At 35.3% G+C, this 26,391-nt stretch overlaps 1 protein-coding gene across 1 annotated transcript in view; it reads right to left on the bottom strand.

Annotated features, from left to right (window-relative positions):
* Nucleotides 1-26,391, bottom strand: part of TLL1 (tolloid like 1) — a 232,198-nt gene that overhangs the window by 71,114 nt on the left and 134,693 nt on the right. The window contains exons 4-10 of the mRNA XM_053703804.1: nt 20,083-20,163; nt 19,525-19,680; nt 16,666-16,783; nt 12,736-12,914; nt 7,958-8,063; nt 4,063-4,187; nt 2,490-2,605 (exon numbers count right to left, since the gene is read on the bottom strand). Of these exons, the coding sequence (XP_053559779.1) occupies nt 2,490-2,605; nt 4,063-4,187; nt 7,958-8,063; nt 12,736-12,914; nt 16,666-16,783; nt 19,525-19,680; nt 20,083-20,163 (881 nt within the window). The remainder of the gene's footprint in view (nt 1-2,489; nt 2,606-4,062; nt 4,188-7,957; nt 8,064-12,735; nt 12,915-16,665; nt 16,784-19,524; nt 19,681-20,082; nt 20,164-26,391) is intronic.

Below are 26,391 nucleotides of genomic sequence, written 5' to 3'. Positions count from 1 at the left end.
ATTTCTCATTGTATCCTTTGTTGAGACTTAGTTACATTCTAGGACAGAATATCTAGATATTCTTAGGAGAATTTGCTTGTTAATGCACTAGCTGTGTTTACAGTGTGCAAAATGTTATACATATATTTCTAAAAAAAAACATGCTCTCATAATCAAAATTTAAGTTTCAACAAAGGATGCCACAAAAAAAGAGGCAAATTTAATAACAGACCTCTCAACTGTCCCTATTTGAGAGGGGCTGTCTCTGATCCTGAGCTCTGTCACGCTGAGACAGTCACATGTCCCTATTTTCAGAATTTCCCTTAGCCCCACCCATGGAGCACCCAGATACGCCCACAAAATGACTAAACACACCCACTGACCACCAGACACACTCAAAATCCATTTATGATCCAACCACTCCTAACAAAGCTCCACCCACAAAATGGTGATGGTTCCCCATCAACCTCATGGGTCCCTGATACACAGCCACAAATGTTGGGAGGCAGGAAATAGCAACTGTAAGCTCTATCTACATAATGCAAGTTTTGACTTCTACACCCCTTTAAACAATTAGTTGTTGTTGTAAAATGGTCTTTAAATGGTATATATATTTATGACAGGTAGAAACATATTAATATAGCATTGGGGTAATCATAAAATTTGTTTTTGCTAAAATACCATGAGTAATAGTGATTCTGAAAGTAAGGGAGCATAAACAATGATTACTATGTGTTGCTATTTAATATACACTATATAGTTTAGTTTAGTCAGTAAAAAAGGCTCAACCATTGTACATTATGTAATTCAGGAGCAGAACTTGGAAGACTCTCCTCACTTCATGCCTGCTCATGTGCCACTATACTAGCAAGAACGGTAACAAGCTCTAGATAACTATCCTTTGTTATATGCCACCATGAATCTTAATTTTCCTCACACAAATTACTATGTTAAATTGACATATAAATTATACCCTGTCTTTTTCACTCATGAAAATTCATGCTCACTATTCACTTAATGTCTGAGTTACATGTCTAAAGAAATGGCATCTGTATTCAATTTAACCTTGAGAATAATTGGTGAAAGTCATTTTATATCTATTTTGTGTATTTCCCTTTTCAAACCTTCAAATTTTATTTAAAGATAAATAACAACTTTTTGTATGTATTGAAAATCACCCATAAATCCTACAATTCTGTTAAAAGATTTGTTGCACCTGTAAGCATTTACGTCTGTCTATAGCAGTTATGTCACCTGCATCAACCATAAAAATGATCAAAATATGCATTTAAATAAAAGGGACACTAAAGTCAAAATTAAAGGAACAGTCTAGTTAAAATTAAGCTTTCATGATTCCAATAGGGCATGCAATTTTAAACAACTTTACAATTTACTTTTATTATCAAATTTGCTTTGCTCTCTTGGTATTCTTTGTGGAAAACTAGGTAGTCTCATATGCTAATTTCTAAGCAGTTGAACTGACTCTTATCTCAGGGCATTTTGACAGTTAGACACTGATAGTTCATGTATGCAATATGGATAACATTGTGCTCACTTCCGTGGAGTTATTTAGAGTGATTGCAAACTTTACTGAATTAAAGGCTAGTATTAAAGCAGATCCTCCACCCACATTTGCTGCTTCATTAGCATATCGATAATGAAACAAATCTGGCTTCCTCCAATCGTTGCGTTGCCCAACGTGCTGGACGCCAAAGGTGGCACACGACTGGAGGAAGCCAGATTTGTCATTAATCTGCTAAAGAAAGCAGCAGTTGCGAGTGGAGGATCAGCATATTTTTTACCATAACGCAAAGGTAAGTATTTTAAAAAATAAGCATCATTGTAAACTTTAAAGAAATAAAAATGCCCCTGTTTTTAAGAGTATTATTTTAAGAATTAATAGTGTATATGTACAGGAGTTTGTGAAAATGTTAGTACCAATTTCTCACTGACACCAACTCTTATTGTTTACATGGTTTTTGTGTAACCAGAACTAAGTTGTAAACAATTTAATACACTCCAGAAGGTAAAATGGATAATTGGAAACATATTAAGGGGGGGGGGGGGGAGATATTAGTTTGCACTGTCCCTTTAAAGGGACATTGACCCCAATTCAGATAGAGCATACAATTGTAATGATTTTTTTATTATTTACTTCTATTATCAATTTTGCTTCATTTTCTTGGTATCCTTTATTGAAGGAGCAGCAGTGCACTACTGGGAGCTAGCTTACCACATTGGTACGCCAATGAGAACAATAAATGAGCAGCCACCAATCAGCATTTAGACCCCAGCTCCTGAGTCTACCTAGGTAGGATTTTCAACAAATGATACAAAAAAACATAAGAAAATTAGTTAATAGAAGTAAACTGGAAATGTGTATGCTTTATCTGAGTCATAAAAGAACATTTTAGGGTTTTTATGTCCTTTTAAGTTACTATTCTCTTTAACGTTATAAAATAGCACAGCATGGTAAATATAACAATCCCTCAATATATTGGCATATGTACCTTTTCTCCTGGGGTTACAGAGATTCTCCATATACAATGCGTATATGAAGGATAACCATTTGGAAATCCTGGCGATGAGAAGTTACCTGTAGATTCTTGCAGTGTTTCTCCACAAGCTGAAAGAAACCGAAGTAAATGATGACGGTGAGAGCTTTTCACAGCCAGACAGTGTTAGTTTATGTGTGTCATATAGATAAACATTGTGCTCACTCCTGTGGAGTAATGCAGGAACCTGTTCCAATTGGCTAAAACTCTAGCTTGTAAAAAGCACTGAGATAAGGGACAGTCTGAGGCTTAGATACAAGGTAATCAGAGGTAAAAAGCATATTAAGAAAACAGTGCTGGTTATGCAAAGGTGGAGAATAGGTAATAAAGGGATTAACTATCTTTTTAAACTATAAAAATGTTAAAGTAGACTGTCCCTTTAATTAGAGATATAGTTCACAATATGGTAAGATGGCAGCACTGTGATCAAACTAAATAATCACTAAATACATGCACAAAGCTGTATAAAATATGCTGTGCAGTACACTTTATATACAGAACCTATAAAAGGCCAAGTATTCCCTAACAATACAAACATTAATATTTGACAATTATAAAAATATGGAATTATATTTACTATATTTAATAAGCAATGCTTGACTGCAATATGTCATTCTTTTGTTTACTAAAAAAATGTGTATTTTAAAATCTATAAAGATTTTTGAGAAAAAAAATCCATATCCTTCTCCATCAATAAAGCTGTGGGAGTTGTCTATATGATCCAGGAAGCAGAGTTAAACTGTTTAACCAAGGGTTAAAAACATAGAGGTGACTATGAGCTTTTCATTACTCATCTAAGGTCTTTGTCTTTATACATTTATCATAAGAACAATGTGTAAATAAGAGTCATCAGCATTAATCCGAAATAGAATAAATGTTACTCATAGTATTTATTTTGGAGTTAAAGCAAAATTGAATGTTTTGGGGGATTCTATTCTTTCTAAACATAGATTTACATGTTGTGTAAATAATGAACATGAACATGTAGTATCATGCTTCAATTCTAGGCTTATTAAATAAGCAAATAACGCTGCTATTCAAGCCAATAAAATATTACAATGCTCACATGGGTAACTCCACCAAAGTTTTTTTTCTCTTGTTTCCAGTTTAAATTCAGCAACCTTTAAAAAAAATATTCTATGCTGCCAAATTTCATAACATTTGGAGGGTCATTGCATTTAAAACAGGATATAAACGAACAGCAGTTAAACGTATCAAAATCTATTTTGTATAACAAAAAAGGATAAATCAAATTAATACTGAACATCACGATGTAAGTTTGTTCCTAATGAGGGATGGATTGCTTACTGGTTAAGAGAGACAATCCCCACCGCTCTGTTGGTGAACAAGGACACGTCCTCAAGCATAAAAAAGTAGTTTTATTTAGGAAATAAACATCCATTTTTCTTTAAAAGAAAATAAATGAATTTACCCTAATTTCGATGAAACATAGAAAATAAATTGAAGTAAAGGTTCCTTAAATTAGCCATTCTTGGTAGTATTTCTGGCATATATTGCAGTGTTGTACCTGGACATCTATAAAGCTTTCTGGCTTGTGCAATATCTCCTTTACTTAATCGAGTACGTTGACCAATTGGAGGTCTCAATCCATTTTCATCACGGGAAGGAAGAATGGTATCCAAAAACATACCCCTAAAGTAACACACAGGTACAAAAAAAATCATCAGTTCTATTATTCATGACATTATTTTAAAAAATTGCATTTGCTAAACAAAGTCTCAGTAAACTGTAAAATATACACAAAACAGATACTGTAGATATTGTATAGAAATTATATCTGAATATTAGTTGTATGTAAACACAAAAATGTAAATGTTTGTGTATGTGTATATATATATATATATATATATATATATATATATATATATATATATATATATACATATATACACATACATACATACATACATACATACACACACACTAAGAAAATAATTTAAAATACATCTTAGGTTCTATTTGTATCGAGAAAGGTCAGATCTACAAAGGCTTTTCATTAACAAACTGACAGTGGTTGATTGCTTTTTAATGTAGTTATTTTAGTGGTAAGCAGCAATTATATGCTGGCTTTAATATTAATGAGGCATAACCCAGTAGGTGACAAACTTCATTTAAAGCAATTTCATTTGCCTTCTCCAAAACATTTAAAAAAATGTTTTAAGATGTTTATTATTTTTGATCTTATCTTTCTTATTTAACCTTCGCACCAACTTGTGTAATTGTAAACTGGATATGCGGAAGGTGGGGAAAAATAAATTTTGTTAAGTGTATAGAATGGCTAAAATGGAAAACTCTTTTTAGGGCTAAATTACAAGTGGCGTGCTATTTATAGCTCCTGTTCACACGTTAAATTAGCTAGAAGTTGAAAGAAAAAACTTTTTCCACGACCACTAACCCTGCACGCAAAAAATGAACTATGAATACCGCAAACTCATTGACGTATTCCCCCATAGACTTCAATGGAGGGAGAAAATTCAAAAGAAAAAAAAAAATTCTTACTCATGCACAAACCCGGTTGAGTTTAATCAAATGCGCTAACCCGACATGAAATATGAATATTTAACATTACAGTGTTCTTCACATAGAATATGTTCTGTTTATTTTTATTTATATATATATATATATATATATATATATATATATATATATATATATATATATATATATATATATATATATTTATTTTTTTGAGTAATTAAAGGGATAAAAAACCATAATTAAAATGTACATGGATGCTTTTCAATTTTAAGCAGAATATTTTTTGCAATATTCTATAGTATAACAAAAAGTTATGACTGTTTCAGGGACATAAACACATATGCTATATGTAACTAGAGCATATGGATTAAAGTGCCATGCCTAATTAGAGAGTAGGTGATGTGCATTGCGTCAGTGAATACTTACAAACCACTGCTGACTCTGAGAAAGTGTGCTGGTGCATGGAGCACTCACAGCATATGTGCATATGCCACTGAAACAAAATTATTCTATTTAAAATTGAAATGCACCGATGACCTTTCTATCTGTTTAATCTGCAAATAAATATTGCACTGGGTAGGTGAGGTAAAATACAAGTAGTTCATTGTTAACATAACTAATGCTCTCCAAGACATGATTTGAGAAATAGATTCATTATGGTAAAAATGTATTTTTAAGCAATGATTCCAGGGAAGTTCTAATCCTGTTAACAAGAGCAGCTAACGTTCTGAATTTCAAGTGTGGCAGATCTTACGTGAGATATTACTGGCACCCGAGCATCATGGGAAATTAAACAACTTATAATTACAATAATTTATCACACAAATGCAAAAGGTAACATATTAGGCAAGTGTGAGATTTGTTTGAAGACATTGCTGCAATAGTTTTTCAATAGCAAAAATCCACCATCCACTTTGCTTTATCTAGAAAAAACAATCCAGACTTGATTCTGCAAAAGGCATAGCTAGCCACTGTTATTATGTTTGCAAAAGGGGACAGATATGGAGCAGGAAATGTCTAGTCAAGTCTATGTGCACTTTAGTTTTTAGAACTGGAAAACCCACAATATTCAATATTAAATTATGTGTGTTAACTGTTCCTATAGGCATAATCATGTTTTTTTATCAAAAAAAATCTGTCAATTTAATATTGAATATGCACTCCAGTATTATATAGTTTGTTTGTTTTTTTCAAATATGACTATCCCTGTAAAACAAATTAAATCAAATATTAGCAAACAAAATAGGCTAACAGAGTGAACACAGCTTTTTAAATCACTTACAATGTCAAGACATGTAAAGGTAAACAGTTATGATCGCCGTCTACTATTACCACAGTTTATTGTGTTTGAGTATTACTCATCTAAAATCATATGAAGTTTATAATTGGTAGAGAAGATGAAACATCTCTAGGGTGGGGTCTAAATGAGTGCTAAGCCTGCAATTTTAATAGGGTTTTAGTTAGATTCAAAGGCCTGATTACTGCTTATGCAACTAATGAAAAAGAGACTTCTATAGCACTGTCCATAGGCTTTTAAAACATTTCAAAGAATATAGGAACACTCCTGAAATTGCCCTTTCATTATTTTGTCAAATTGTATTACCCATGTGAAGTCTAATCCAAATATACTCCACTGAACTATGTGTATCAGTTAATACTCAGCTCTTATCAGCACTACATATATAGTCTTCTATAGTCCAAAGCATTATACAGATTACCGTAATTGCATTTCTCAAAAGCTTAGAAAGGGTCTTTAGAAATGAATTATGTAAGAGCAGATAATTCCGGACCCCATCTGCTCCCCAGCATTACCAGAGATGCAGTCAAATAAAGAGAGACAGAAAATATTCTATCTTAAAGGGACATGAAACCCAAAGTTTTTTTTTCATAATTCAGACAAAGCATATAATTTCAAACAACTTTGTAATTTACGTCTATTATCAAATTTTCTTCACTCTCTTGGTATCTTTTGTTGTAAAGCAGGGGCGTAAGCCCAGAAGCGTGCATGTGTCTGAAGCACTATATGGCAGCAATTATACAAGAATGTTATACATTATTAAGAGCACTATATAGCAGCACTATTTCCTGCCACATAGTTATTTTTGCATTTCATATCCCTTTAAGGGGCATTAAAATAATTTGAAAATGCATTACTCTTTCTCAAAAATACATTAACAAAAAAAACAAGATAAGCTTAAAAAGCACACAACATACCCCTTGAAATAGAATTTATTCTTTAATGGGTACGTTTTTTAATAATATATACTGCAGTGTGAAACTCAGCTTAGTACAGAAGCCCATGAATATTTCCGTGGGGGTTCCACCTTAAAAGGACAGTAAAGTCAAAATTAAACAAATGGATTGGACAGACAGAGCATGACATTTTAATGAGCTTTCCAATTTACTTCTGTTATGAGCGTGCACGTGTCTCTAGCCATCTGGCAGAAGTGCAACATTGTTTATAGCAATGTTATAAATAGTTGCAAACACTGCTACCATAGACTACTAAAGACACATGTACGCTCCTAAGCTCCTATCAACCTACCGAGGTCTTTACTCTTCAACAAAGAATATCAACAGAAAATAAGCAAATTTGATAATAAAAGTAAATTGGAAAGTTGAGATCACATGCTCTATCTGAACTGTGAAAGTTTGATTTTGACTGTACTGTCCCTTTATAGTAGAAATATATTAGCCCCCCAAATAAAGCTTGGCGGCTGGTCAAAAAAACATCCAGTGAAAATGTTTAGGGTTAATTTTTCCTAAAACCTGAGACCCACATGTATGGAACAATGTTTTTCCATTTTAAGCAAGGCTATACCCAAATGGCTTATATGGATCAATATAGTCAATAAGTAACTATTACTAATAGTTTATAAAGAAAATGGAATTAAAAGTCAAAAATTATAACCTGAGATTCCAACCTTGAGAAGGTGTTCCTTGCATAATGCATGATGCTGTCAAAATCATACGATTCCCCTAGTGAATTCACTTCTCCTGGCTCCATTTTGAGGAAGTTGTATTCCTGACCTATAAGATTAAAAAAAGCTGAGAGTTACAACAGTACTAGACATGCAAGTCAATTAAGCTACCAATTAGCTTTTAAATGTATAAAGATACAAAGCAACACATTTTAGAATTGGATAGCTCTACTTTACACATTTTGTTATATTTTTTTATTATTATCAGGTATTTATAGAGAGCTAACAGGTTCCGCAGTGCTATGAACATAGGTGGTATATAAAAACAATTACAGGGATCAAATTGGTAGAGGGTCCTGCCGAGAGTTGCACTGTTGCAGTTGGCACTTATGAAGGTGGACTACAAACAGCTGGGCTCATAGGCGTACATGCTATGGGGTTTAAGGGGATAGCAGTGGAGATAGGAACGTTAGTGCAGGTTGTATGCGTCCCTGAATAGTAGAGTCTTCAGGGAGCACTTGAAGCTTTTAAAAGTAGCGGAGAGTCCTGTGGAGCGAGGCAGAGAGAGTTCCATAAGATGGGAGTAAGTCTGGAGAAATCTTATAAACCAGAATGTGAGTAGGTAACAAGAGAGGAGGAGAGTAAGAGATCATGAGCGGAACGAAGGGGTCGGGAGGGAGAGTATCTGAAGACAAGGTCTAAGATGTAGGGGGGAGCAATGCAATTGAGGGCTTTATAAGTCAGAGTGTGAATTTTGTGTTTAATCCTGGAGGCAAGAGGAAGCCAGAGAAGGGATTGGCAGAGAGGTGCAACAGATGAAGAGTGGCGTGTAAGGAAGATGAGCCTGGCAGAGGCATTCATTATGGATTGTAAAGGAGCTAGGCGGCAGCTAGGGAGACCAGAGAGGATGGAGTTGCAGTAGTTGAGGCGGGAAAGGATGAGAGAGTGGATTAAAATCTTAGTTGTGTCTTGTGTAAGGAAATGTCTGATTTTAGCAATGTTTTTAAGGTGGAAGCGGCAGGCTTTGGCAAAGGACTGAATGTGAGGAGTGAAAGAAAGAGCTGAGTCAAGTGTGACCCCAAGACATCGGGCATGTGAGGTTGGGGTAATGATGGAGTTATCAACAGTTCTAGAGACATGGGGTGTGGAAATTTTGAAAGAAGTGGAGAAAATAAGGAGCTCATTTTTGGATAGATCTAGCTTGAGGAAGTGAGAGGACATCCAAGATGAGATATGAGAGAGACAGTGACATGGGTTAGCAAGGAAGGAGATAGTTCTGGTGCAGAGAGGTAGATTTGGGTATCATCCACATACAGATGATAGTGAAACATGTGGGACTTTATTAAGGAACCTAATGAGGACATGTAGATTGAGAAGAGAAGGGGACCGAGGACAGAGCCTTGCGGTACCCCAACAGAAAGAGGTAATGGAGCAGAGGATGCCCCGGAGAAGGTTACACTAAAGGGACGGTTAGATAGATAGGAAGAGAACCAAGAGAGAGCCGTGTCACAGATGCCAAAGGTTTGGAGGGTATGGAGCAAGAGAGGGTGGTCGATAGTATCAAAGGCTGCAGACAGATCAAGGAGGATAAGTAGAGAGAAGAGGCCTTTGGATTTTGCTGTAAGTAGGTCATTGATAACCTTAACAATTGCTGTCTCTGTTGAGTGAAGGGGGCAAAATACAGATTGCAGTGGATCAAGGATGGAGTTTAATGTAAGGAAATGGGATAGACGTGCATATACTAGCTTTTCAAGAAGCTTTGAGGCAAGAGGGAGTAGGGAAATAGGGCGGTAGTTGGATGGGGATCAAGGTTTTTTGAGGATAGGTGTGACTAATGCATGTTTAGGAGATGTGGGACCTATACCAGTGCTGAGGGAGAGGTTGAAGATGTGTGTGAGTATAGGGGTAAGGGTAGAAGAGAGGGAGTAGTTGTGATGCGATGGGGTTGAGGAGACAGGTAGTGAGGTGAGAGGATAGTATAAGGGCAGAACGTCTTCCTCTGTAACAGGGGCAAAAGAGCTAAATTTATGGCAATGTGGGTTTTGGATAATTGTAAGATTTTGAGGGGGTGGGAGACTGATAGTATGTTGAGAGCTGATTTCATTTCTGATGGAGTTGATTTTGTTGTTGAAGTAGCTGGCAAAATCTTGAGCTGAGAGAAAAGTTGTGGTGGGAGGTGGGGGTGGGCGGAGAAGAGTATTGAATGTGGAGAACAGACATTTTGGATTTGAAGAAAGAGTAGAGATAAGAGTGGCGAAGCAATGTTGCTTATATAGATTAAGGGCAGAGTAGTAAGAGTTCAAGATGGATTTATAGTGAAGAAAGTCAGCAGAACTCCGAGATTTCCTCCAGTGTCACTCAGCAGTACGGGAACATCTACGTAGGTACCGTGTCAGAGGAGTATGCCAGGGCTGAGGATGAGTGTATGTTTTCCGAGCTATGGTATGTGGGGCCAGATTATCAAGGACCGATGTAAGGGTGAAGTTATATTGGCAGATAGCTTAATCAGGACAGGAAAAAGAGGGGATGGAAGAGAGAAGAGGGTTAAGAGAGCTAGAGAGCTGTTGCTGATATAGTGACTTGATACTTCTGTGAAGTTTACTCTGAGGGGTAGAAGGAGGGAGGTGATGTTACAAGTGAGGAGGTGATGGTCAGAAAGAGGAAAAGGTGAGTTTGTGAAGTTTGAGATAGCTGAAAATCAGATCAAGGGAGTGACCATCTTTGTGAGTGGGAGAGTCAGTCCATTGTGACAGGCTAAAAGAGGAAGTGAGTTGCAGAAGTTGTTTTGCAGTGGAGGCAGTGGGATCATCAACAGGGAGGTTGAAGTCACCGAGAATGAAGGCAGGGGTATCCAAGAAAAGGAAGTAAGGTAGCCAGGCGGCAAAGTGATCTAGAAATAGAGTTGCAGAGCCAAGTATACCAACGTATTATAGGAATTAATCAATTAAATATGTAGGAATACATTATCTTTTTTTTTAGGAGAAATAAAAGTGATTTAAAAATTATTGTTGGATATTTATTTTTGAATGTTATCTGTACTGCCTACCTTTTAGAAATATTCATGCACTGTTGTCATACAGACACATATAATGAGCCACAAAAACAGCACCTGTAACTTAGTCGGGTATAACCAATGTGGAAGCTGTGAGTAAATATCTATACCTACAGCCAAGGCATTGTATATACCTGAGTAACTTGCATTTGTAGACATTTGTGGGGTACGGAAAAAACTGCTCCTGCAGTGATGCAGTATAAATGTAAAAAGCTGACAAGAAAATATAACATGTAGAAAATCAGAAGCAGCAGCACCACTTAGAAAAGAACTCCAATTTTATTGAGAGTGCATCAAAATAAACAGCAAGGTTTGGACACAATAGTCCTTAATCATACATAAATTGTTACAGAAGTGGCGGACTTAAATTCCTCATAAACCCCACCCCATTTGATATCACAGAGCAATCCAAAATCAAGTGCAAAACATTCTTATTCCTTTCTTAAACGTACAGTGCTTACTATAAACACATAGGTAAAACCATCATAGTAATCTTTAGTTTTTTGCAATATTTCACAAATCATTTTCAATAACACAGCTATAAATGTTTATATGTACACATTTTTACAAAAAGAGGGATAAATCCCATTCTTTGTTCATCCCCTACTTGGTATCCTACTCTCCAGGTGAAAGATCCAAAAGGTCTCTCTCTGTTTGAGCCTTCTGTCTCTATCACCCCCTCGTCTATCTATTGGTATATACTCAATTATCTGGAATCTCATTTGACTCACAGAATGCCTGGCCTCCTTAAGGAGTAAACTGAGATTCCTGATAATTGAGTATATACCAATAGATAGATGAGGGGGTGATAGAGACAGAAGGCTCAAACAGAGATGGTTTTACCTATGTACTTATAGTAAGCACTCTACGTTTAAGAAAGGAATAAGAATTTTTTGCACTTGATTTTGGATTGTTCTGTGATATCAGAGGGGGTGGGGTTTTATGAGGTATTTAAGTCTGCCACATCTGTAACAATGTATGCACGATTAAGGACTATTGTGTCCGAAACGTTGCTGTTTTTATTTTGAGTGGTGCTGCTGCTTCTGATTTTCTAGATGCTATGGGGCTTTGGTGTGAGGCCTAGCAGTAAGCACACTACACAGGTGCTGAATTACTTTGGATAAGAAAATATAACATAAACATCTCTATATGAAAAAAGAAGAAGGTTTACCTCAAAATTACTTCAGCTCACAATAGTAAGTGCTCAGTGAACTGTTATCCTTCAGCTACTGTCCAGCTGCAGGTTGGGGAAAAAAAATAGCCAATCAGCATAAGCAGGGCTGAGGTCATGCTTTGCTTTACTGTGATCTCATGAGATTTTACTGAAATCTCGCAAGATTTAATAGAAAACTTTCTTAAACAGAGGAGGGAAATAACATGACTGTGCCAGCACATGCCAGATGCACGCTCTCTTGCAAGTCCTGGGACTAGCATTCTGATTGACTGCTTAAAATCAATTTACAATGGGATGTGGCTACTAAGGAAATTTTGAGGATAAAATACCCTCCTTTTTTGCACAAAGATGTTCAGGTGATATTTTCTTGTCAGCTTTTTACAGCTACACTGCATCACTTTCAAGTGCTTCAACATTTGGGTATCATGTCCCTTTAAATAACACCATACTTTGTGCAATTAAAATAAGATTAAAAAAAAAAAAAAAAAAAAAAAAAAATTAAACTTTTTTAAAGTCTCTTTTAGAAATCTTTCTAAAATCTTTACATGAGTTTACCTGGTTGAATGTTTTCCCTGATAATAGTGACATGATCATCTCTATCTGGTCGAGTATGCTCATGCCAGAAACCAATGACATGGCCTAGCTCATGAACAACTATTCCAAATTTATCACAGTTTTTGCCAATGGATATTGCTTGGGGTCCATTTCCTCTTCGACCCACATATGAGCAGCACCTGTTAAATAAATAAGAAATAGTTGTGTAACAACGGAAAACAATTTTTTTTTATAAAACTGGTTGTGATACAAATAAAAAAGGATCTGGAATAATTTATTCGGTGTCATTTCAAACTGCATCTGTTAGAGAGTTTTAAACGGTATCATAGCAACAAGAATTGGGAATAAATTATTTTATAAATTCCTAAATATATATGTTGCGGATCATTTTAAAGATTTGTAACCTTTTGAAATGAAGAGTTTTTAAACTATAATACATTTTTGTTTATGTTAATAAAGCATTTTAATCAAACATTCTTTTATTATATGCATATGAGAGAGCAACACGTAAACTTGCTAAAAACCTCTAAATGTAAATTAATCTAAGGCATAACAAGATATTTTAACAAAACTGACATTTTATATCTATTTTTTTCATTCAATAGTACATAAAGATATTTATAAAATATATATTACAACGAAACTACAAATATATAATTTTATACATTTTGAAAAATGCTATCACTATTACCTTTTAACTACATAGTATTTGTTACATAAATACATTTATTTTCTTTTTAATCAGCACATTTGAGACATATGACACTCTTCTCAGATCCACTGCAGTTCCTATTTATTAAATTATTGGGTAAGGTGCTACTGTCTAGGCATCTGACCAGGACAATTTCCAAAAACATAGGAACTATTGCTTTGAGTGGTGTAAATATAGATACGCTGGAATTCAAGGCATCTTTCAAGAACTGTACATAATATTGCATGTTTCATACAGACAATTTATGTGCTGGTATAAACTATCCATACTTTTATTAGTATCAGTATAGGGGTCTATCAAAAAATGTTATTGTTTAAAAACAGATTTATTACCCATTCCCCAGTTTTGCATAACCAACACTGTTATATTGTAATACGTTTTACCTCTGTGATTACCTTGTATATAATTATCTGCAGACTGACCCTTATCTCAATGCTATTTACAAACTTGCATTATAGTCAATTAGGGCTTCTCCATAAATAACTCCACAGGATTGAGCACAATGTTATCTATATGGCACACATGAAGTAGCACTGTCTAGCTGTGAAAAGCTGATAAAATTCAGTTAATGCACTCAGATAAGAGGTGGGCTGCAGAGGCTAAGAAACAGTCAGACACTTAGAGGTTTAAAGGTTCTATATCAGTCTAATTGAAAATGTGTATTGTTGAAAAAGATAGATAACACCTTTACTACCCATTCTCCATCTCCAGCTTTGCACATCCAACATTGTTATATTAATATGCTACATAACTTCTAAACCTCTGAATCGCTGCCTGTTTCTTATATCAGACAATGCTGAGGCTTAGATACAAGGTAATCACAGAGGTAAAAAGTATATTTATATAACAGTGTTGGTTATGCAAAACTGGGGAATGGGTAATAAAGACATTATCTATCTTTTTATAGAATAAACATTTTCAAGTAGACTGTCCCTTTAACACTGAAAATAAAAACCATTCAATTGTTTGTAAGTGACACATAAAAGTACTTGCACTGTGTCAGATCTCTACCAACATCTTGTATAATTTTTATTTTATAAGTAAACTGTCCAATTTTGAAGCTTCTTACCAAACCCTGTATCCTTGTATGTATACGTTTGTAAGCATTCTCATTCCAGAGCAATGTTCGCTCCTGACATGCCAGATGCAAGTAAGAATGTGCAGGATTCCCCAATTGCATCATCAGTCTTGTAAAATCTGTGACGAGCACACATAAAAGCTCATTTACGGAAAGGACCGCTAGCAGAAAATGTTAGTGTTGCATAGGAAGGCAGAGGGGCGGATTCACACTGTGCTCTGCATGACTATAGTAGTGTTGACAGAGGAGGGGAAATATCAAAGCATTATAGAGGTTCATTTTTAACTAATGGGGTTAAATAGAATATGTGCTGGGGGTATCAAACTATGGTTAGTGTTGTTTGAGATGGGTGCCTTGCCATATTAGTCTGTGTTTCATTTCACAGGGCACCATTCCAAACACAGAAGTTGTAAGGAGATAATGTAAAATATTAGTTTGTCTGGGACACTCGTTGTGGATCGTATAAGACTACATACTAGCGCATGCGAGAGGATGCTCTGATCGTGTTATTATGCACAAAAGCACGCGGACACTTAGACACTGGCACTTGTGTGTTACTATTTGGGTGTGTGTAATGCTAATTTCAATAACTATACGTGATTGGTGAGGAGTGGAGCAGGCATGCTAAGGGCGGCCCATTATGGCGTCAAACACATGCTGGAATAAGAAGGTAAACCTTTAAAATCTTCTTTTCGAGTGCTTATCACTTGCTTGCTTATGTGATCAGTTATTTAAATCTGTAACAATGTTTTATATGAGCTGAAAAGAGGAGACTGAGCAAGTCCTTAATAAAACTTAACATTTATTTCCCCCTTGTGGGTATTATTAAAAAAACTCCATAGTAACTCCACCACATAAAAAAACAGTTTGATACAACAAGTTAGAATACAGCTGTGTTAAGCATACGCGTTTCAGCAGAAGCTGTAGTCATAGCCATCACTACGGCTTCTGCTGAAACGCGTATGCTTAACACAGCTGTATTCTAACTTGTTGTGTCGAACTGTTTTTTTTTTATGTGGTGGAGTTACTATGGAGTTTTTTTAATAATACCCACAAGGGTGAAATAAATGTTACGTTTTATTAAGGACTTGCTCAGTCTCCTCTTTTCAGCTCATGTCTATTTTGTCCAGCAACTGAGCTTGTCTACCCCTGCCGGGAGTAGAGCCTTCTAGCCTGGAATCCCTTTCAGAGGCTCCCATTGCACACAGAGACCATCCCCTACAGACTGCCTTCTAGGATTAGTGGAACCTGCCCTACCTACGACACGCCCACGACTTGGCGGTACAGTGAGCGGCTTTGAATGCCCGGCTCTGATGTGGTTTACGCAAGAGATCCACCTTGTATGAGGCACAGTACTGCAGGAGGGAGACGCATCAGTGACACTATCCGCTATTTTTGTAGGACCCGGTACGATCCGGTTGTGTCCTCAGGCGGCAACGGAATTCATATTGCTCAGAGCCTCTGAATAAGTACAAGTGTTTGACGGCAGCACATTTCTTCTACGCCCACGTCTGGGCAGCAAATTGCGAGAAGCCTTGGACGGCCGCAGGGTAAGCCCTTTGAATTACTGAGAACATTTGCTGACTGCATCACATATATTTTCTGCATGAACTCTGGCTAGAGGCTCCTTCTGAATACTTGTTACATTTAAAGTCATATTTGCCTATTCTGACTTTTGTTGATACATCCCTGTTTGCTTTCCTTTTGTTTGTTTGCTACAATGTTTTATATAACATTTAGAATGTTTTTATGCACACTGGCCCTTTAATATAACAATGTTGGCTGTGCAAAGCTGGGGAATGGGTAGTAATGGCGTAATCTAATCAAGTAGACTGTCCATTTAAGTTAGCATTATCAGTTCCAGTTGACTGATATTATCAACTTCGAATATCTAGGAGTGAGTGGCACTGACTTCTTGGATTTATAATTGTTATGTCCACTTTTTAGAAGGCAACGATTTGATATACCTGTATGTGTATTCTTTTTCAGTGTTCACCAACTTTCTGTTTATAATCTGAATTGAGACTAATACAGCAGTATCAGTTGTCTACCATTTACGAATAGTTGATGGGGCAACTGAAAATGTTTTACAATTCTTAGCATATAAATAAGTAAATAGTATCCATCCATATATACTTACCCGCAAGGCCTGTATGTAAACACAATGTAGCTTTCTTCTTCAGCACGTTCTATAAACGTCACACACGTGTGTTTTTCCCAGTGCCTCATGGCCTGTTTGAACATCGCTCTCTGGCTGCCTAGAGGAAATGCATAAAGAAACAAAATGCACAATTTTTAAAAAGTTGAACCACAAATATTTGTAACGTATTATGTATTCTCAAACCACAGGAAGCCAAGACATTATTTCAGTCTGTTACTTGGCGTATCACTTGGTATAACAAAATAAATAAATACTATCAGTACATAATCACTCATATTACTGACAAATACCTGTTAAATTACTGTTTATTTGTAAGAGTATGGTAACCATTATAGTTTGTATTTAAACCAGAAAAAAACAAAGGTTGCATTTTTTAATTTATATTCAAAAGGGAATTTTATTAACTAGACTGATATTAAAGAAGAATAAAAGGGATATGAAATCCAAAATATTTATTTCATGATTCTGATAGAGCATTTATTTTTAAACAACTTTCCATTTTACTTCAGTTATCCATTTTGCTTCATTCTCTTGCTATCCTTTATTAATGGGGCAGCAATACACTACTGTGAGCTAGCTGAACACATCTATAAGCCAATGACATGAGACATATGTGTGTCACCACTAAGCCCAGCTCCTGAGCCTACCTAGGTATGCTTTTTAACAAATGATCCCAAGAGAACAAAGCAAATTAGATGATAGAAGTACATTGGAAAGTTGTTTAACACTGTATGCACTAAATCTAAATAATGAAAGAACAATTTTGAGTTTTGTGTCCATTTAAAATGCCAAAGTATACATTTAGGTTATTGACAAAACCTATATCCTGTGTTTCCTGTTACAATCTCCATGTGATAACATGTTGAATACTGGGCTTGGTGTAGAACATGGCAAAGAAACCTAATAAAGTTAAAGTTATTTATGTAGTTGCCACATACTATAACACCATGTAGCCAAAAATAGGGAAGGCTATATATTTTCATTTCTATTTGGTTTAGCTTAAAAATAATTAGGATATGATATAGAAAATTTTGAATTGTATTTGAAACATTACTAATATGGGTTTGACTCCCTTTAACTATCAAGTTCTGTAATAATTGTATTAGCCTCTGACAGTGTCAGCCTATAACCTTTAGTTCTCAAATTATCTTTCTTTTTCTCTGTTTCCTTCCTGTATTTCGTTGGATAGTATAGTGTCGTTGAGAACATCGCTTGAGTCATACCCCTATTTCCACGTTTCTATCAATATTTTCCATAACTTCCTTTACAGGCTACTTACTTTACAGTAAAAAAGAAATCTAATAATATAAACTGTTGAGGTTTATATTTGAAAGAGAAGAACTGAACTAAACCAGAGATAAAAGTGGAAATTAAGCTTATGTTACAATAATGTCTGTCTATTGATCCATAATAATATGTGTTTGTTTTTTCCCTTATACCATATCTTTAACATAGTAACTATCCATCAGTGCTTGCTTTATTTCAGTTTGGGCTTAGACACCTCAGCTAAATGATTATATTGAACAAACAATTGATTGTCTACATTTATCATTTTGTTTTTGTAAAAAAAAAAAAAAAAGGTTGATTATCACTGCCTCGGAGTATTCTGTCCCAAGGAATCCAGGCTCAGTTTAACCTGTGGAAAAAAAGACAGGCCACTGCACATTTGGCAGGTTCATATCTTTATTATTATAATAATCTATACATCAACATGTCATATAAACACACTTTATTATAGTAATAACTTTCACTGCCGATAGCTTAAGATAACTCAGGTAAAAATAAAACATGGTAGATTTTGAAACAGCTATTTTTGTTTCCTGTCAGTCCCATTTACAGAAATGTGCTTAGCGAGTACAACAAAACCAATAAATATACTTTATAATGAGGTTACAGGAAATTACTATTTATTTTTAAGGTGTGAGCTTTTATCAATCAATAACACTCTTATCTGAGACTGATGAGTTTCATAGATTCTATGGTTTAAAGCACAACATTGGGGTATATTTATGAAGCTGCATTCACAACTTTTTTAGCTATGCGGAGCAGACAAAAGCAGAAACTGCTTATTTTGCCTCTCTGCCACCTTGCTCATTCGGGGTGATTGAAATGTCCTGCTCTTATGAGCAATTGGTTGTGCAGGAGAAGAGGCGGAATTGGACAAGAAACCTCTTGCGCATTGCAAGGGACGATTATAGGCGGGCAGGTTCACTACTTGTGACCCTGTCTGCCTGCAACGATGATACATGTTGCCCATTGTAGCTTTCCCACTCTCCTTCAGTTGTATTTTTGCCATACATTTTCAAATAGTATCTGAAGAAACTCCTAATTCCCTATATTATCTCAAGCAAGTAATGACTTGTCATATTTTTATTTTTATCATAAAAACCTTGCACAAAAGGGGCTCATAAGCCTTTTAGATGGTTATATGTATATGAAAGATTTTATTTTGAGTATATTTTTTTAACAAATCTGTTACAAAGGATTTTCAGCTATTTTTTATGTTTTTCCCTTCAATTTTCTTATGTCAAAAGAACTTGCCAAATATTTATAAATGTGAAGAAATGTGTTGGCAGCACAGGCATCATTAAATATATTACCTATATTGAAACTACATACTGTTCTTTCATGTCTAAAACATACACATTTACCTACCATATATTTAAGCCATCAACCATGCATCTTCTGATTCTACAGTGATGTTATAGCAGCACAACATTAGCACGGATACCACCCAGAAAGTTTTCCAAAGGCAGAAACTACGCTGTGAAAGTTTACTTGCATTTTGGGGAAAATGTGACATTTATACAAAGCTTATAAGGTTGATGTGTATCTTACCAGTAAAGTTTCCCCCAATAACATATGGAATGACTCCTCCAGGCCATATTCTTTCTGTTCGAGATGTAGCAGCTCTGGGAATTCGAGTTTTCACACTTTTTTTCCCTGAGGTCTTGATATTTAATTTTTCAGCTGTTGCATTTTTATGGTCAAAGCCTACAATGAAATATAAAGTATAGAATACAATGCTCAGACTACTGAAAATTATAAAATGAAACATTGACCTAATGTTTAAAGATAAATAGATATTGTTAAAACATTTTTTTTTACAAATTAGAGGACAACTAGCTTGATACTTGATACTCATTAAAAAATATTTGGGCGTTTTAGTTAATAGCTGACTTGTGTGGATCTACAGTTTAGTTTTAGTTTAATGTATGCCTATGAAATAAATACTCAAACATATTTCTTCATTTTTAATTTATACAACTATTCAATTCCAGAGAGACAGATACGGTTTGTAGACTATACACATTTTGTTTGGAATAAATGATATTGATGCTATAAGATTAGTTATTTGATAGTGCTTTTAATAGCTTGCATAAACAGTTAAACTACCAGAGCCAAATCTTCTTATCTTCTCGATAAGCTGATAGAGAGCTACAGATTTTTTTGATAGATTGTGTTCTCCAAGGCCACCTTGAAAAGAAAAAGAAAGAATGAGTGTCAATTGAAATGTTTAGATCAACTTTAATATAGATGATATTTAAATAATCTGGATACAGTAAACAGGTTATAAAGCATTGTTTAAACAAGGCATCTGTAATCAGTGAAACAAACATACTTTATCAAAGACTTTACAAACGTTATTGCAAGATATCTTATTTTTGCAGACTAGTCTTGACAATTATATCATGAAATGATATGAAGATTGTTAGTTCCTTCTGACCTTCACATCGTTTGTGTTATATTGATTGGCAGTCAGGTGCTCTACTTTCATTGCATACCACTGACATTTTCATCTTTCTATAATTAATTTTTTTCTTAGTAAGAACAATTACTCTAAAAAAAGAGCAAACAGAAAAAATGCAGTGTACAAACATTTTTTCAACACTTATTGGGTTTGATATAGATTTGAAAAACCACATCCTTTAATCACACCAGAACTGCAAAGCTATCAGGCATATGTGGGTTGTAATTAGATCTCCGAGGCACTCCTGCATAGCTTTTTAATCAATAGCTCAGATAAAAGCAGAAGCTCTTAATGGCCAGAAATGTCTAAATAATGTTTATTTCCCCTGGTCCAAAAATAATAAATTTAGATCACAGTTCCCCAAAAAATGCCAGTAGATGTGTAATGTACATTCACAACCCAATAACAATGCCAAGAAACCACAACTATGTAAACAAATTAAAATATGTATCAGAGCCAAAACCAGACAAGTAGATATTGCTGATTACTTTAGACTATTTTGCTTTACAAACGTTATCTACTGGATACTAAAGAAATAACAGAACTGCAAACAACCTAAATCTGTACTGATCCTTGAAAATGATAAAAAAAAAATGGCAGGACCACTCCACGCCGCCAGGTTAACTTGATGGCACCACGATTTATGAGCTATGGTGTTGCCCCATTAGCTTACCAAAATAATGCCATTTGATTAAAAGGCCATGCACATTTTAAATCCTACATTTAAACACTGCATCACAAATTAAAACTTTAATTCCTATTATGCTGCAAGTGATTTCAAATGAAACAATAGTAATCATAGGGTACAAATAATGCCAAACTGGGCTTAAAGGGACACTCAATCAAAATTAAACTTTCATTATTCAGATAGAGCATGCCGTTTTAAACAACTTTCCAATTTACTTCCATTAACAAAATGTGCAGAGTCTTTTATATTTAAACTTTTTGAGTCGCCAGCTCCTACTGAGCATGTGCAAGAATAAGTGTGTATGCATTTGTGAATGGCTGATGGCTGTCACATGGTACAGGGGGAGTGGAAAAATACATAAAACTTTTAAAATGGTCAGAAAAAAAAATCTACTACTCATTTGAAGTTCAGACTAAGTGCTATTGCATTGTCTTGTTATCTTGCATTTGTTGATTATGCAAATCTACTGTGTTGACTGGTCCTTTAAGTCTTCAGACAGGAAGGCTAGCTATGGGTCATAAGGTTCGTATCAAGTGCATTGTTTTGTAGTTGTTATCAGCTAAAGAAAATTGAGGAGACAAGGTAAGCCTTGAGAATTCTGCAGGGAATTTGAAAATTCACAAGTTCCAGGCCCCATTTACATGAAAAGGGGGCAGAATAAATAATGAATGTATATTGCAATCTTGTTTTACTAATCATAACTAAACATTTATAATAAACTCTGTCTTTACTGTCCCTTTAAATCCCTGTTGTTTTACACCACCACCAGCTTTCTGAGCAAGAGTTATGCTTAAGAGCGCATATGTAGACAAAGAAACAATATGTGCTTTTAATAGAATTATTTTTGCCAAAAAAATGTGCATTGCAAAAATGCTTCCGTTCAAAATTAAAATACATGTATGTGATAGGCATCAGGGAGGTTTAGTGAAGCATGTTGCCCCTACAGTCAGGGCTCGACAAACCCAGGAGCCATAAAGCCACTGGCTCCTACAATTTTACCCCTGGCTCCTAACTATTTGAGTTGTTTTCTATATATCTATATACAAATGCCACTGTCTAGCTCCTAAATATTCCTACTAGCTCTTAAATTTTAAATAGATTTGTCTACCCCAAAAAAGTTCAGAGATGGGCCACAAAGCTAATAAGGGGAATGGAGAATTTAAGTTATGGAGTTAGCCAAACTAGGTCTGTTTTCTCTAGAAAAAAGGCGCTTGAGAGGTGACATGATTACTTTATATAAATATATTCAAGGCCCATATACGGAGATGGCAGAAGCTCTATTTATTCCAAGAAAATTTTTGTGACAAGAGGTCACAATTTAAAGGGACAGTATACTATAAAATTGTTTTTCCCTTAATGTGTTTCCAATTATTTTTTTTACAAGCTGCAGAGTATAAATGTATGAGATTTGCTTTTTTACGGCGTAATTGTGTATACGAATTAGATGATTTTGCGTTTTGAAGCCACAACCTAATAAAATAGGTTGAGCTAGTAGGTATAATCAGATCTCATTACTTTATCAAATTGTGTACATATACCTGCTTCTTTATCTTATATCTGTCCATAAACCAATCACCAATACTTGGAGAAAACAATGGAAAATTAACATTTTATTACCTTATCTCTTCTATAACCCACTTGAAGTGTAATTTCTTCTACTGGCTGTGTTAACACAGCTTGGCCTTGAGGCCAAAAACTTTCAGGATGGGTGGGGATACCACAGGCTAAATAAACTATTTCAAATGCCAATATAAGAGTAATGGAAATACTTGCAAACAATTTATTACACTCCAGCAGGTAAAGTGGATAATTGGGAACAAATTAAAGAAGAGAACATTTTTGAATAAACTGTCCCTTTAAGGCTGGAGGAAAAGATATTTCATCTCCAGCCACGGAAAAGTGTTTTTCACTGTAAGAACAATAAAATTGTGGAACTCATTAGCTGAGGAGGTAGTGAATGCCTATACCTTAGATGCATTTAAAAATGGTTTGGATACATTTCTGGCTAGAAACCGAATGTAGGGATATGATTGTTTGTGTTAAATGGTTGACCTTTTAATGGGATTAGTTTAAAGGGACAGTTAAGTTAAAAAAAAAACTCAAATAGGGCATGTAAGTTTAAACAACTTTACAATTTACTTTTATCACCAATTTGCTTTGTTCTCTTGGTATTCTTAGTTGAAAGCTAAACCTAGGAGGTTCATGTGCTAATTTCTTAGACCTTGAAGGCCGCCTCTAATCTAAATGCATTGACACACTCTAGATGGCATTAGTTCATGTGTTTCATATTGATAACATTGAGCTCATGAATTTACCAAGAAGTGAGCACTGATTGGCTAGAATGCAAGTCTGTCAAAAGAACTGAAATAAGGGGGCAGTTTGCAGAGGTTTAGATTCAAGGTAATTACAGAAGTAAAATGTGTATTATTATTATTATTATTATTATTATTATTATAACTGTGTTGGCTGTGTAAAACTGGGTATTGATTAATTAAGGGATTATCTATCTTTTAAAACAACAAAAATTCTGGTGTTGACTGTACCTTTAAGTTCAACTGGAGCTTTATTGTAAGAATATTAGATTTGTATAGGTTGAACTCAGTGGTCTTTTTTTTCAACCTCATCTACTATGTTACTCCTGCTCTACATTAAACTTCCCTGCCATCTTGTATTTCATATGACGGCTATTTTCCCGAGGGTTGCCTGCTTCACTAAACCTCCCTGTTGTCTTGGGTTGTATGTGACTGACATTTTTTCTGGCCATCATAAGCATCTTAGAATGGCATGTAGAGAATGTACTGCTTTCAAACAAGGGAGGGTTGCCTCTAAGCAAAGAAGAGAATGGAAAAGTACTCCACAATAGTCCCTGTCCCCATATAAAGAAAAATGAGTGCCCCTGCCATTAAGTATCTTTCCATTGCATTTGACATCACCATGCATGTCGATGACTATCACAACAATGCACAAATTATTAGCAATGTAAATAAAATGCAAAGGACTGCTGGAGGCAGGATAGTAGCAGCAGTCATTCTCAGCACAGCAGCAGCGGTACAGAGCACAATTCCATGCCATCATCTATACTAAGAGTTTCAATATGCTTCATCATGCGTAGTATACACATCAGTGTCCACGGAATTCCCCTTTCCTTACAGATAACTTGATAAAAACTATTGTTCAATCATGTTCCAAGCTGGCAAATGAAACCGCCCACAAACTTGCCCATTCTTCTCCATCTCCATTCATAAGTCTGTCTCATATTGTTCACTTAGGGCTAGATTTATCAACCCGCGCCCCTGTACGCCTCAGCTCGCCTGTGGCGGGGCGCAATTACCCGCAGGTAATTAACATTGTACACGAGCGCAATTTTGCGCTCGCGTGCAATCCCGCCCCCTGCCAAAAATTCTGGTGTTGACTGTACCTTTAAGTTCAACTGGAGCTTTATTGTAAGAATATTAGATTTGTATAGGTTGAACTCAGTGGTCTTTTTTTTCAACCTCATCTACTATGTTACTCCTGCTCTACATTAAACTTCCCTGCCATCTTGTATTTCATATGACGGCTATTTTCCCGAGGGTTGCCTGCTTCACGCGCGGGCAGGAGCTGTCAATCTCCTCGGTCGTACTCGACCGAGGAGATTTAATTTCGCCAGAATAGATGTGGCGAAGATGTTAGGGAAGCAGCGGTCTGGTGACCGCTGCTTGATAAATCGCGGCGAGCAAGTTCTTGTGAGAACTTGCTGCCGCAGGGGCTTGATAAATCTAGCCCATAGAATATACCATATGTTGCATATCTACAGCAGAATATTATTCGTCCTTAGGATTAACAGCATCAGTTATTTCTGTTATTAGCCTCCAAAGTTTCTTTACTCCTATAACAAATGTAATTGGTCCCTTCTCATATAAAACACTCTCACGTCCACATGTAAGAACATTTTTTTTTTTATTCTACGCTTTATCTGAAACTCCCTTGTATGATCATAAAACACTCTCTAACACAAAACATCAAAACCTCTCTCTTTAGGCCAATAAACCCCCAAATCTGACATTCACATAACTTAAAGTGAAAGTCTAAACCAGATGTTTTATTATTTAAAAAGATAGCTAATCTTTTTATTACCAATTCCCCAGTTTTTACATAACTAACACAGTTATATTAATACACTTTTTACCTCTGTGATTACCTTGTATCTAAGCCTCTGCAGACTGCCCCCTTATTTCAGTTCTTTTGACAGGCTTGGATTTTAGCCAATCAGTGATGACTCCTAGGTAACTCCACAGGCGTGAGCACAATGTTATCCATATGGCACACATGAACTAACACCCTCTAGTGGTGAAAAACTGTTAAAATGCATTCAGATAAGAGGTGGCCTTCAAGGTCTAAGAAATTAGCATATGAGCCTAACTAGGTTTAGCTTTCAACTAAGAATACTAAGAGTACAAAGCAAAATTGTTGATAAAAGTAAGTTGGAAAGTTGTTTAAAATTGCATGCCCTATCTGAATCATGAAAGTTTAATTTGGACTAGACTGTCCCTTACAACATCACATTCCATCATAATAACCATATCTTGCCCTTATGTCCATCTGTTCACACACGTTTTTATACTGTAAGTTTATGTAGACAAGATTATTATATCTATAAAATAACTAAGGATATTTTATTTCTGTTTCATTTTCTGCTTAATTTATTAAAAAATAATGTATTTTTGTTCTATTTTTGCTTTATTTGTTTTTATGATCCCTTTGCATGCCTTTTCTCATGAACATACGTTTAGATGTCTCATTTTAAGTGTATCCATCAGCTTTATTTTACAAATGAAGTCACACATTTTTTCCTCACAGATATGATTCTCTAAACACACTAGTACCTTTTATGGGTGTTATTTTCATTGCAAATATTTAAAGTCAATAACTGGCCAGCACTATTTTTCAGCAATGAAATGTGAGAACCGTGAATTATGTCTCACTTGTCAGTCAATCTAATAGATATAACTCAATAAAATAACACACAACTGTGTTAATTTTGGGAAAATATGTGTACAACAGACTTATGGGAATTCCTTATGTCACAAGCATATACATTACATAAACTATTGCATATTGGTAACAGGGCTGCACATTCTTTTATATGCATGTTAAACTTGTGAATCATGCTAAAGGGCAGTCTTTTTGTTAATTAGAGGCACACAATATACTTTAAATGGACAACTTTTCAATCTACTTTTATATTCAAATTGTCTTTGTTCCCTTGATATCCTTTTTTGAAAAG

The sequence above is a fragment of the Bombina bombina genome, chromosome 2 (genome assembly GCF_027579735.1).
Source record: "Bombina bombina isolate aBomBom1 chromosome 2, aBomBom1.pri, whole genome shotgun sequence".
NCBI lineage: Eukaryota > Metazoa > Chordata > Amphibia > Anura > Bombinatoridae > Bombina > Bombina bombina.
The sequence above is the reverse complement of the archived record's forward strand: the minus strand, read 5'-3'. Positions and strand labels throughout refer to the sequence as shown.